The sequence below is a fragment of the Miniopterus natalensis genome, chromosome 1 (genome assembly GCF_054644295.1).
Source record: "Miniopterus natalensis isolate mMinNat1 chromosome 1, mMinNat1.hap1, whole genome shotgun sequence".
NCBI classification, from domain to species: Eukaryota; Metazoa; Chordata; class Mammalia; order Chiroptera; family Miniopteridae; genus Miniopterus; species Miniopterus natalensis.
In genome coordinates this window covers 188553267-188567198 of record NC_142081.1, presented here as the reverse complement: position 1 = coordinate 188567198, position 13932 = coordinate 188553267, and the positions used below count along the sequence as shown (strand labels likewise).

The following is a 13932-nucleotide window of genomic DNA, read 5'->3' as shown; positions in this document are numbered from 1 at the left end:
CCTGGGTACGGGGGGAGTTTCTTGTGCTCAGAGCATTGGTACCAAAAGTAACAGAGCAGACCTGCTGGAAGCCAGACGCACACAGGCGGCTTGGGAACCTGGTGGAGTACCAAGGACGGAAAAGCTCTGGGCTCGGATCCTCCTTACCCCCCCGCCCGACTCGCATCCCAGACACCCCACACCCTCTGGGCAACGGGGACACAGCCCACTCTTCTCTGTGATGTGTCCAGCTGTGCAAATCCATCCCTGCTTTGAACAGATGTTAGCAATAACCTGTTCCTTCGCCCTCTCCAGCTGCTGAACCAAGTCTTCACGCTCATGGGCTGCAAAATGCCGTACACCGATTTCTTCATCTCCAAGCCTCTGTTTGGCGATTGTCATCCTCAAGAGCTGCATTTTCCATTAGTAGGAAAAAGAGAGAGAGGGAGAGAGAGAGTTAAAAAGAATAGATTTTCTAAAAAAACCCCAAAACCCAAGCATACTAGGCAGAAAGTTTTGAAAGATTTTCAAGAGATGCCAGGAATAAAATAAGACAAAGTCATTTCTTACAATATCATGAGTTTTTAAAAAATATATTGTAGCCCTGGCCAGTGTTGCTAAGTGGTTAGAGCACTGGTCCGTGCACTGAAGGGTCTCGGGTTCGATTCCCAGTCAAGGGCAGGTACCTGGGTTGCAGGTTGGCTCCTCACCCAAGGTCCGGGTACATGGGGGAGGCAACCAGTCAATGTGTCTCTCTTACATCGATGTTTCTCTCTCTTCTCTCCTCCTCCCTCCTTCCCTTCCACTCTCTCTGAAAAACAATGAAAAAAATATCCTCAAGTGAAGATAAATAAATAAAATACTGTATTTACCCATGCATGCCCATACATGTGTGCATGCATACTTGGTCTAAGGCTATAGGAACACAGGCCTGGGCATTTGAGGGGCATTTGTGTAGTATAGCCATGGTGAGGAAACCAACTCTGGGTTTCTTTTAAACTTAGCAAACATTTAAAAAAATGATATCACATGCTGAGATAAGCATGCTTCCACACTCCTAGCAATGAGGCTCTATTATCAAGAGCCTTAAAAATGTCCCGACCTAATGATCCAGTAACTTTACTTCTGACAGTCTGGGCTAAGAATAATCCCAGACAGGGACTAGCTTTAGGAAAAAAGAAAAAGTAGATTGCACTTTATTTATAGAAAGAGTAAAACCACTAGAAACAGCCTCTAACAATAGTGGGATTGCTAGAAAACTATAAGGCAATCAATTAATGGGCTACCTTGTAGCTGTTTTAAATAAGGGCAATGTGAACTATGTAATCCCACTGACGTGTTTCGAATGCCACATTAAATGGAGGGAAAAGAAGAATACCAACTTCTATATGCAGCAGGACTAAAATTATACTGTGAATCCATCAACAAAAGAAAAAAATTACCAAATATATCAAAATACTAAAATGTGTCTGTTTAGGTGATGGTGAGACTGTGTATGTGTGTATGTGCATATGCTATCTGTTCTTTCTTTTAATTTTTAAGTTTTTTTCAATTATAGTGTACATTCAATATTACATTGTATTAGTTTCAGGTGTACAGCACCGTGGTTAGACAATCATGTACTTTACAAAGTGGTCTCCCTCCATATTTCCAGTACCCACCTGGCGTCCTAATAGTTATCACAATATTATTGACTATGTTCCCCACGCTGCACTTTACAACCAGTGACTGATTTGTAACCACCAATCTGTACTACCTAATCCCTTCACCTTTTCACCCAGTCCCCAAGCACCCCCCCTCTGGCAGCCATCAGTCTGTTCTCTGTGTCTGTGAGTCTGTTTCTGTTTGTTTGTTCATTTACCTTGTTCTTTAGATTCTACATATCAGTGACATCATATGGTATTTGTCTTTCTCTGACTGACTTATTTCACTTAGCATAATATCCTCTAGGTCCATGCTGTTGCAAATGGTAGAATTTCATTCTTTTTTTTAATGGCTGGGTAATATTCCATTGTGCATAAGTACAACTGCTTTTTTATTCACTCATCTATTGATGAGCACTTGGGTTGCTCCCATCGCTTAGCTATTGTAAAGTGCATATATTCTTTCGAACCAATGTTTTAGGTTTCTTCAGATTCATTCCCAGAAGTGGAGTCACTGGGTCAAATGGCAGGCCCATTTTAAATTTTTTGAGGTAACTCCATACTGCTTTCCACAGTGGCTGCACCAGTCTACATTCCCACCAACAGCAAACAAGGGTTCCCTTTTCTCCACATCCTTGCCAACACTTGCAGTTTTCTAACTTTTAAAATAAGAATGTATGACTTTCATAACATGTTTATTTACATGTTTTTAAATCCTTAGGGATATAATTCCAGTCTTCAGAAATGCAATTTTCCAAAAGATCCCCACAGAATTCATCGCTTCCCCAGACTGCAGCGCCAAGGTTCCACCTGCAGCGCCAAACCTTCCCCTTCCACCGCTGGTCCCAGAGGACCCCTTGTGTTCCCATTAGTACCAAGCAGGTTGCCATGAGAGGGACTTTTTAAAGTTGCGGCACGGCTTCCAGATGCTTCTTTTAAAGGGGTTGTAAGCCTGACTCCCCCACCTCCCTATAGGGTGTGTGGATGGGCTTCATATACAATGAGGTCCTGGGGACTGCTTTTCCCTGTCCCACAAATCCAACTCAGCCAGCAGTGTCTGCTTGGGGCACACTTTTCCTTGTCGCTTCTTGAATCTTGAGGGATTTGTTGCCCGTAGAGAAAATGGCTTTATTTTCAAGTCTCCGAAGGATTTAGGAGCAGGTGAGAGATAGAAAGTTGAAAGGTGAGGTAGAATATTCACTAGATTGAAATAACAACAAACTTTGAAAAGAAATGACAACTGGAGAAAAGTGAAGAGCATTTTCCAATGACATCGACTTGGGGTCCTTATTTAAAAACTACTCGGTTGAATTGGACATGTATTTATTGGGCACCTACTATGTGCTAAAGCATCAGTGGGATTGGGCGAACCATGTTCCAGGCAGCAGAACGGCTTATGGAAAGACCTGGCAGAGGCTGTACACAGACAGCTGTGCTTGACGGAATCTGATCACGGTCGAGCCGCATTAGTCAAGGACTCTGTATTTTCAAATTTGCCCAAATTTATTTGTAACCTCAAAATAAACACCCGTAGCACTTCCAAATCCCGCACCGGCATGGGTGAACAAGTGCAGAGTTGCAAAAACTGTGAACTGTCCATCAGCCTGGCTCCCAGCTGAGGCTGAACGAGGCGCAGAACTCTGCTCTCTACGCAAGTGTCCTTTCCATGGTCTATTTGGTGCTGCATTTTCCCACATTTTTATGCTTTTTTTGATTTTTGCTGTTTAAAACGGCCGCCGTGCATAATGCTGAAGTGCAGTCTAGTGTTCCTACACACAAGAAGGCTGTGATGTGTCTTACCAAGAAAATATGCATGTTAGCTAAGCTTCAATCAAGAGTGAATTACAGTGCAACTGGCTGTGAGTTCAATGTTAATGAATCAACACTATACATTAAATAATGTGCATACACAGAAAACAAAATTATGTACTGACCCTTTGACAAAAATGTTGTGACCAGAGGCTCACAGAAACCTGTCAGCTGATGTTGGCACCAGTTCAGTGCCAATAGGAATCCCCAATTTGGGGTGTGGTGAAGAAGGAAACTATTCAGTGCAAACCACTCGCTTGCGATACTTCAGGGCTGGGAGAAACTGCTCTCCCCCCCTCAGCCAGAGGGGAGCTGACTTATGTAGACAGAAGTCCCAGCCCTGGTCCCCAATTGGTCAGTCCTCATGCAAATGAGGACTCCAAATCTTCAAAGTTTGATTGGTCCAAGAAGCACACTCTGATTGGTCAGTGAAAATGCTAACGGAGCTATAGCTGTTCAGCTGATTGAACAGGGAAGGCCTCAGTTCTATTTGTTGAAACGGCGCTTCAGGAACCCCCGTTTAAGGGCCGGCTCCGATGGCAGGGACACAGTGCAAGAGCAGGCGGTTTAGTGCAGGCTTCTCCCTAAAGTATGGCTTGGGTGAGAGTCCCCTGTTTACAAATGGCTGCTAGGCTCTGCTTTCAAATTTGAGTCCAGTTAGCCACAGGAGCCCTTCTTGGCAGGTATCTTCTTTCTGAGGGCTGAAAAACCTAACCCTGTATTTTCCCTAGGAGCAGTAGTTCAGTATTTGTTAATGCAGTGTTTGCAGCAACTTTAGACTATGATAAATAATGAGAATCAGCTGTATTGGGCTTGGCGGGTATGAGGGTAGAGTTTGTAGCAGCACTGGTTAATTCAACGGAAAGCTGATGTATGAAAATTCTTTCACATTACACAATTGCTTGTCTCAGGACTATCAGAACCCTAAGTGGATATACAGAAAGACAAACAGCTAACCAAATAATAAATTTTTCTCAATTCAAAAGTCTAGGAATAGGTAGGCTTCTGCCTTTTGTGGTCTGAGGCAACAGGAGGGCTGAGGCCTGACTTTGAAAGTGGGGCTCTTTTCTTGATATATGAAAAGCCAGACTGACAGCCTGAACTTTAAGTAATAAAACACTACTGTGGCTTCCCATTCACAATCCACTTCACTGAACACTTAATTTAGAATCACACGATTATGTTTGCTTAATGCCAATTAATTATTAAACATGTTTATTCAGGTCTGACAGCCATATAAGAGAGTCATCTTTTATATACTGGATGCCTGTTAAGCTTCAATAAATATGTTAACAATCATTTGGTGTTTAATGTGCATACAATATCGGCTATTAAATCTCAGGGCTAGATGGTTGAAACACTTATTTTTAAAGTGAGGCCCAAGTTGGTAATAGCTAGATCATTAGCTGGGTCTGACACTCAGGTGCAATCAGCCGAAGGGACCCAAGGAGGCCACCGCAGCAGGAACAGCAGGGCCCAGCAAGAGGTCTCTGCCTTCCCAGCTGACAGCTCATAGGCTCTGGGGGCGCTCTGCCAAGGGGTTCACGTCCTGGCTCCACAGTCTGTGAGCTGTGCAGCTTCAAGCATGTGCCTTAATGTCTCTGAGCCTTAGTATCCTTCACTGGAAAAATATGACAGTAATAGCATAGCTTTTTACTGTCAGGTGACAGAAAGTAGAGTTGCATTAAATGCACATTCAACTTAAGACATTCAAATACATGTGTTTGGCAATGAGATGGGGGGCAGAAAAAGAAGAGTAAGAGAGAGAAAGAAGAAAGGCTGAAATAAAAATTTGAAAAACTGGGTGGCTTTAGCAGCCCTGCTTTCAGTGTCCTAGGCTGAGAGATGGGCAAAATCATACTGTTCACATTTACACTTAATACCACTGTTCAGGTGTATACAACCACGTGCCCTGAAACTTATGGACAAATTAGGGTCCTTCGAGGGGAATGTTGACTAGGCACAGGTTTCTGCCTCTCACAGGCTGACTTCAGAACCTAATCCTAAGTGAGAGAAGGTGGGAATTCTCTACCACACTTAGCACAGCCCCCGGGACGTAGAAAGTGCCCCATGCATGCTAGCTGCTATTATGATTCTTGTTAGGATGGCGGTCAATGTCATCCTCCACGTGAGTTCCCCACAAAGACCCCCAGCTGGGGAACGCAGGGCTCCCAGACTGGCCTTATCTGCAGACTGCAGGCGATGGCGCCGATTTCCCCTCTTGGAACCGGCTAGGAAGCAACTGCTCGGGGAACTTCCCCCAAACGTGGTGTCGGAGCTGCCCGGCCGCCTCCCCTCGCCAGCCCTTGACAAGGATCAGTGCCCCGCGGCGCACGCTCTGCCATCAGCGGATGCATTCATTTGGTGACTTAGATGGAGATAAACGTTTATGAGTAAATTACGGGTGTGAGTCGTCAGCTTACGGACGAGGTGCAGCTGCAGCTGGGATGTGGCTGAGGGACTTGCTTGTGAAATGATGGGACCTAATGGCTCTTCGGTGCCCATCCTGCACCCTGCCCATCGAGTCCAACTGCTCCCCCGAAGCCCCACCCAAACTCTGGTCCCCCTGATGGCCCCTGGCTTGGACTGACTTGCTCCTTCCCGGATCTCTTCTCAGGCTTCACTCCCCACGGCCCTCAACGCTCCCTCTCGGCTTCCCTTCGTCTTCCTGACTCCATTTCCCCTCCCGACAGTGACAGGCCCCGGGGCGGGAGCAGCTACACTCTCCAGGCGCTGTCTGTCTGTGCTCAGATCCTGCTTCTGCTAATCCCAGCCCTGCGTTGTCCGCAGCCATCTAACCTCGCTGGGCCCCAGGGGACTTTTTTAAAAATGGGAATTATCTTAGTCCATTCATGCTGCTATAACAGAATACCATAGACTGGGTGGCTTACAAACAACAGACACATATTCCACACAGTTCTGGAGGCTGGGAAGTCCAAGATCAAGGTGCCAGCCAACTTGGTGTCTGGTGAGAGCCTGCTTTCTGGTTCACCGATGGCTGTTTTCCACGTGGCAGAGCTCACTGGGGTCTCTTTTATGGGAGCACTAATCCCATTTGTGAGAGCCCTGCAGTCATAACCTAGTCACTCCTCAGGGCCCCACCTCCGTACCATCACCCTGGGGATTAGGTTGAATGATGGATCTTATGGGGCCACGTTCAGTCTGTAAGAATAAAGCCGCCTCGGAGACAGGACAGCTGTCTACAGCTGCTCAGCCTGCACACCGCACAGCTCCACTCTGGGGCTTCCATCGTCCCAGGGGAAGGTACAATGCAGCGATTTTCAACCGGTGTGCCGCCAGAGTACCTAAACATACAACACCTGACTATTTAGTCAGGGGCACCGACCTCTTTTCCCTGAGATTGTCAAATAAAAACAATGACAGCAGCCAACACAAGAGCCGTCCAGCGAGAATGAATACAAACCGTACCTATTTTTTTGTCAGATCAGCAAAAAAGATATTTTTAGGTGTGCCACGGACTTTTAGTAATTAGTGATTAGTAATTAGTTCATGTGCCATGAGATGGAAAAGGCTGAAAATTGCTGACATACCACAAGGAGCACTGTTGATGTGACTCTCACTGTGGATGTAACTATACTGTTGATGCAGAGCTTTGCAAGTGAAATCCCCATCACAGCTGGTATGGTCACAGTTCGTGTGAAGGGACTCTACTTGCCAGAGTTCCTGGGAGGACCAGATGAAAGAACTGTTAACAGGGTGTAGGTGCCAGCCCTTGCTCACCCCCCACTCCTGTTACTGAGGCAAACAGCACGCCTAGGAAGAGGTCAGCACCGAAAGGCATTTATTAAACATTCACCTGGCATAGTGCTGAGCTGGGCAACATAACAAACAAGGTCCTGATTGTCTTCACTTCTCCTGCAGCTTTTCTCCACACCCTTGCCAACTGCCCCTGACTTTTGAGATACCCTCGATAAAACTGAACACGAGAGTGTAAAAAGGCCCCAAGTGGGCCACTCTGTCATGTATACCAGAGTCCAGATCTGGCTTTAAACAAAAGCATTTATCACTTTAAAAATAAAAATAAAAACAGTTTCCTTTTCTTTCTCCCGGGCTCTGGGAGATCATCGTGCACACGCTCATTAGTGCACATCGATGTTTCCCAGCTAATGAGCACCCAATTTGGGCCAAATAACATGCTAGAAGTTTCCTCCACATGATACTTTCAGTGGCTTTTCACTGCACTGGAATAAATGCCACAGCCCTTAGGAGGTAATGAGCTGCTCCCTGTCCACCCTCCGACCCCATTGCTAACCATCTCCCTGTTCTCTGTTCTCCAGCCGTGCTGGCTTCCTTTCAGTGCCTCAAATACACCATGCTCCTGCCTGCCCCTGGGCCTTTGCACTTCCTCTGCCCTTGGACTAGCCTTGCCTGGACATGTCTGTCCAGGACCCACTTCTTTTGTCTCCCTCAGGTCTCGGGTTAAATGTCACTTCCTCTGAGAAGTCTTCCTTGGACACCATCACTGAAGCTGTTCACCCCCAAGTTACTCTCCCTCCCACCGCCCTACCCCACTGTCTTCATCATATTTACAGATGTCACCTCATTCACCTGCTCGTGCCTCCCCACTGTCAGCTCCTCCGCAGCAGGAGCCTTGCTTGTCATCTATACTGAAATAGCCTGGCCAGCAGCAGTGTCTGGCTCGCCACAGGGAGTCCCCGAGTGCTCCTTAAATTAGGAACCTCTCATTTGATGCTTCTACAACTCCAGGAGGCAGACACTGTCCTCCTCTCTCTGCAGGTGAGAACCCCGAGGGGCTGACACAGGGCTCTGAAGCCAGGTCTCCTTGACCAGGGGACATGCTCAGCTCAGTAGCAGCCCTCACCCAAGGCTGCACTCTTAACGTTCAGAGCAAACCCCCACGCAGAACTACCCGCCAGGCCCTGTCCTGGGTGCTTACACACGTTAGCCCACGTAAGTCCAACTAGTACCCTATGAGGTACTGCTGCTATTCTCAATTTCAGGTAAGAAACTGAGACACAGACACACCAAGTAACTTGCCCACTTCAGACCTCACAAATGGCAGGGCCCTGGCAGCCCAGGGTTCTAGAGTGCATGCTTCGCTGCCTCCTCCATCACAACAAGAGTAGTGCGCAGTGCGCAGTGCCCCCACCGTGGAGCGTGCTCTGTGCTTTGTGTAACTTCTCCTACTTCACCCTCACAAAAGGCTCACTGGCCCCAGGCTGGGCCTCTGTCACCCCAAGCTCACTCTGCTACAGGGTCTCCTGACTTCACCCCTGGGTTATCTGACCACCCCCCACCACGCTTCCCTCAGATCTCCGTGTAAAGGGCACGTGCACGGATACTCCTCCCCTGACCGCCCGAGGAGCAGTGCCCCGCTTTCCACCGCGGCTGCACTCTACAGAGCCTGTTTTTTACTCAGCACTCCGCGCCTTCTGGCATCGTACGTCATGCAGCGGTGCCCATTATCTGACGGGGGTACGTTCCAAGACCGATGGTGGACGCCTGAAACTGCGGGTAGTGCCAAGCCCTGTACGTACCATGTTTTTTCCTGTACATCCAGACCTTTCACTTAAGGAAGCACTTACGGCTTCTCTACGGCATATCCAAATGGCCAGCATCACTACTCTTGTCATTTGAGGCCATTATTAAGTAAAATATGGGTGACTTGAGCACACGCACTGTGACATCATGATCTGATAACCGGGACAGCTACTCAGTGACTGATAGGCGGGGAGTGTCTGCGGTGCAGAGACTCTGGACAAAGGGGGGGAGGGCGATTCATGTCCCAGGCAGGACAGAGGAGGGTGGCTCGAGAGTTCATCACGATACTCAGAACTACCCTCAATTTAAAATTTATTGTTCATTTCTGGAATTTTCCATTTAATCTTTCTGGACCACAGGTAACTGAAACTGTGGAAGGCAAAACCACAGATAAGGAGGGACTAGCATGTTTCCTCAAACGTAAGTCTCTGTTGACTCTGAAGACCTGCCATTATGCCTCTAAAGAGAATAAGAAGTGCCAATCATAACTACATACCACCTACTGTATCAAATGTGAAAACTGTGCATCTCAGAATCTAGGGAATATGATAAGTTTGTTTAATAAATAAATATTTATTTGCTTACACCTGTCCCCACTTGAAAGGAAGCCCCATGAGTATGTAGTCGGGTTCTCAATAAAGATGTGTTGAAATGAACTGAACCACCCTCCATACGGCAAGTACTACTATTATCTCCACTGTACAGAAAAGGACTGAGGCACAGAGAAGTCAAGCAACTGACATAAGATCACACAGCTAGGAAGTCCCTGAACAACCTTCAGACAATTCAGTACACACGGTTCCCAGAGTGACAATCTTTACAGTATCCCACCGAACAGTTCTAAAGCTGCTTCAGTTTCCTTTAACTTTAGTAAAAGTTGGATATGGTTACTATAAAATAACTTTGGGGCTGAGATATCTTTCAGAACCAGTTCTCTATTAAGAAGTGTAATTACAACGCATGGTCTATGGGATTAAAGTCCAAAACCGAGCTGTGTTGGTTAAATGGGCCATCCAGGCTGCAAGCTCATCTAAGCCAGGACAGACTCAAACATGGTCTCTGAGACCAAACGCATCTAACTCATTTACCAATAAAACATCAGGGAACACTGAACCAGTCTGGCTGCTCACTGAACCAGCTGAATGCTACCTGTAGTTCATAGTCAAGATCCCAGTTACAGTGAGATATGATGGGGCTGGAGCGAGTGAAGGGCCCTTATCACTCATTTCAATTCTTTGTAATTAATTTCTGTAATGCCCCAAGGTGAGAGCTTCTCACTGGAGTGCCCTCTTCATTTGGGTTTCCTACAGGATGGGACATCTCTGTGCTTCTTTAAAGCATAAAAAGGAACCATTTACAAAGCGCTCTCTGATCCCTCATCCTGGACCATTACAAACATCCACAGCTGAGCTCTTTTTCTTTTTAAACAAAGTATACTTTAATTAGTCACCTGCATGCTCACTGGTCTGTCTCTATTGGCTCGTGGCTTTGACTTAATTGGTTTGCTCCCTGAATCTATCCAAAAGTCCCACGTCAGTAGAGGTATGGTTGCAGAAGGGCTCTATCGTTATATTGTGCCAACACCAGATAAAACAGAGGTACAGAAAGACATCAGCCAGTGTAACATAAAGCTCATTATTGAGGGCAAAACCCAGTGTTTGTGCAATGTCACAAACAGCTCCATTTAAACTGGCCGGGGAAGCGCGAATGCAGGACACCGTCAGGAGCGGTGTCCGCCGGAACCTTCTTGCTTGGAATACCTCGCACTGCACTGTTGCTCTCCTGCGCTAACGTGCCACACTCCACAAGACCAAGGAGAGCAAAGGCAAGTGGACAGGAAAACCAGCTGCTGGCTGTCTCCACGGGAACATGAGGTGCAGCTCCTGGCGCATCTATCGGAGGCTTATTCCACAAGGGGCACACAGTGCAAGGAAGCTTCCGGAACCCTGCACGCAGGCAGTAAAGCTGGGTGCTGGCGAAGCGTGCAGTGGGGGCAAGGAGGCTGAGTTCTGGGGGATCGCCAGCCTGACTTCTCTTCCCAGTCTCTTGTCTCTGTCCCTGTGGGGTGGCACATACCCAGCCCACTGGAGACAGTCGATCAGCAGGAAGGAAGACCCTGAAAGATTCCTGCTGGGACTCGATCTGGGCCTGTGTCGTGCTAAACATACCAGCGACGCCTGTCCTCGACGGAGTGCTTCCTGGGTACCAGGCTCTATGCTACGCACTTTACAAACACTTAATATTACACATGTGTGTGCACACAATCACTAAACCTCCTGTTCCTGCTATCTTTTTGTCCCCAGGACTAACCACTGTCCAGTGATCTTACTCATCTATTCCTTTTCTTACACTCTGTCTTCTCAACTAGAACCTAAGCTCTGTGAGAATGAGAACCTTGTCTTCGACATTCCTTCATGTTTCCTTAAATCTTAGGACATTAATCAACACATAGCAAGTCCCCAGTTATGTGTTGATGAGTGAGGGATGAAACCGGACAACAATTCTATCAGAGCTGCTACTAGTCCCTTTTTGCAGATGAGGAAACTGAGGCCTGAAGAGAACACTGACTTGCCCAAGGCCACACAGACAGTAACTGGCAGAGCTAGAATATAAACCTGGGTCTAAACATTTCCAAAGATGGACCTTTTGGACTAAACAGTAAGTCCTCACTTAATGTCATCCATAGGTTCTTGGAGACTGACTTGAAGCAAAACAATGTATAGCAAAACTAATTTTATCATAGGCTAATTGATATAAACCAGTTAAATAAACATGGCCAAATTTCTAAATAAAGACCGCAAATGCTTATAATATTAAGTATTGAGATAAACATGAACTATACATACATTTAAGAAAGGTTAATAGAAACGAGTGAAGATAGTTCTTTTCCAGCCCACTGATTCCAGTTCAGGGTCATAGGTGTGCGGAGCCTATCCTGGAAGCTCAGGGCGCAGGACGGGACCCACCTGGACAGGACGCCCTTCCATCGCAGGGCGCATCGCCACTCGCACCCACACCCACTCAGTGGGGCAGTGTAGACTCTCATGTGCACATCCTTGGAATGTGGGAGGAAACTGGACTCCCCAGAGAAAACCCACGCAGACATGGTGAATACATGCAAACTCCACACGGACAGTGGCCCCAGCCAGGAAGTGATTTTCTTCCCCCTCATTAATTTTATAATGAAATGACGTTATTCAAAGACCTGCTGTGCTACACGGTGCCACTTGGCAGTGGCGGGCTGGGCTGGCTCTTCCTGGAGTGCCCATCTTTCAAGTTCAGTGACTTCGCTGTGGTGGCCTGATATTTGTCTTGGCATCGGTAGTTCCATCATGGAAATTAGGAAGGCGACACCAGCCAGGCTTCCTCTTCAGGAGACCCAGCTGGTCCACCAGCTCACCTTTGGATATTTGTGATTCAAATGTGCTCTGCTAGTTCTGTTGATTGACTCCTACTAATCCTTAAATTCTCAGAAACCTCCTTCCTCCTGGTTCCCTTCCCCTGAGCCCACACTTTTCCTAATGCCCAAAAGAGGAAGCAGGCAGACCTCTGGGGCAGGAAGGGGGGCAGCCACTCTCTCAGCAGGCTGCTTTTCAGACCCGAGGCCCAGCATGATCTGGGTCTCTCCACATAATTAATTGGCCTTCAGCCCTTATAAACTGACGCACTGAGAGCCCCTTTTCAGGATGATTTGAGGAGGTGTGTGTCCTCCTAGCCCCACAGGCCTCCTCTTTCCTCTTTAGCCTGTCAGAACTACAATTATCAAGGCAGGGGAGGGTGTCTAGTAGGTTTCCCTCCTCACACCTTTCATCTGGTTTGCACTGGCGGTTTATGTCCATCTGGGAGCCCCAGGAAATTCTTGGGCACTGTTCAGAGGGACAGCAGGTGATGTGTGATCGCAGGAACCCCCCACACTATCACAGAACACACATCCCAGCCCCACGTGATGCTAAGCTGTTTGTAAGCCAAGGTGGCTACAAATCTTTCAAGAGGCTGTTTGAAAATGCTTTATGGCACATAGGGTTACAAGGCTCTAGCTGAACAAATGGAAAAATTAGTCTACCTTAAAATGCCCAAGGCAAGTAATTTCCTATCACCTTGTTTCTTAAATGTACTTAACATCCAGAAGCTGGGCTTCCCAAATTTGGACAAGGGTCATCAGTTAAAACGGCAACTAGGAGATAAAAAGCTTCTACTTTAATGGCCGCTCATAAAATGATGCCATCAGCCCTCTGGAAGGTGGGGAGTGAGGCATCCAACAGCAGTAATTATTAAGTATTCTTGAATTTTTTTAGCTATTCAGCCAGCCAATGGGAAGGACCTTCCCCCGTGTCCACCAGGGCTCAGCATCCAAACCCTATGCTCTCTCCACGGGGCTTCCCAAGGTCTCACACCTTGGGTGGGGTGGGGTGGGGTTTTTTGCTCTGATGAAACAGTTTGCTTTTCCAGCTCCCTTCTCCAAATTTCTAACCACACTCCTCTCCCCAAGAGGAGAATTACTGATGACAACCAGAGTGGCAGTAAGTCCACTTATTTCCTCATATTCTTTTTCCTTTTTTGAACACTTTTGCTCTTCTTTTCATTCCCTTTATTCATTCCCTTTATTCATGCACTCACCCGCTTTTCCATTCCATTCCTTCATAAGGGTTTATCAAATAATGTCTACCTTTTGGGAACTAAGAATGTTAATTCCTAGGGATGCAGTAGTATACCAGTCAGGAATCTGGCCTGAGAAGAGCTTACCCTTGGGGAGCAGAGGGAAGAGAACAGGACACTATGGGCACCTGTAGGACCTGCCCCTAAGAGGCCGAGAAGGCTGCATTTGACCTGTGACCTGAAAGATAAGCAGGAGTTCCCAGAGAAGTAAAGTGGAAGAATGTTCCAGACAGAGCAAACAATAGGTGCAAAGGCCCTGAGGCACAAGGCAGTTCAGTTTAGCAAAGGGGCTAAATTACTGTTGCAGCATTGAAGTGTGAGG

The 13932-nt window shown here is 47.0% G+C and overlaps 1 protein-coding gene across 1 annotated transcript in view; it reads right to left on the bottom strand.

Moving 5' to 3' along the window:
- Window positions 1–13932, bottom strand: part of CCDC149 (coiled-coil domain containing 149) — an 86302-nt gene that overhangs the window by 32345 nt on the left and 40025 nt on the right. The window contains exon 5 of the mRNA XM_087827990.1: window positions 274–390. Within this exon, the coding sequence (XP_087684116.1) occupies window positions 274–390 (117 nt within the window). The remainder of the gene's footprint in view (window positions 1–273; window positions 391–13932) is intronic.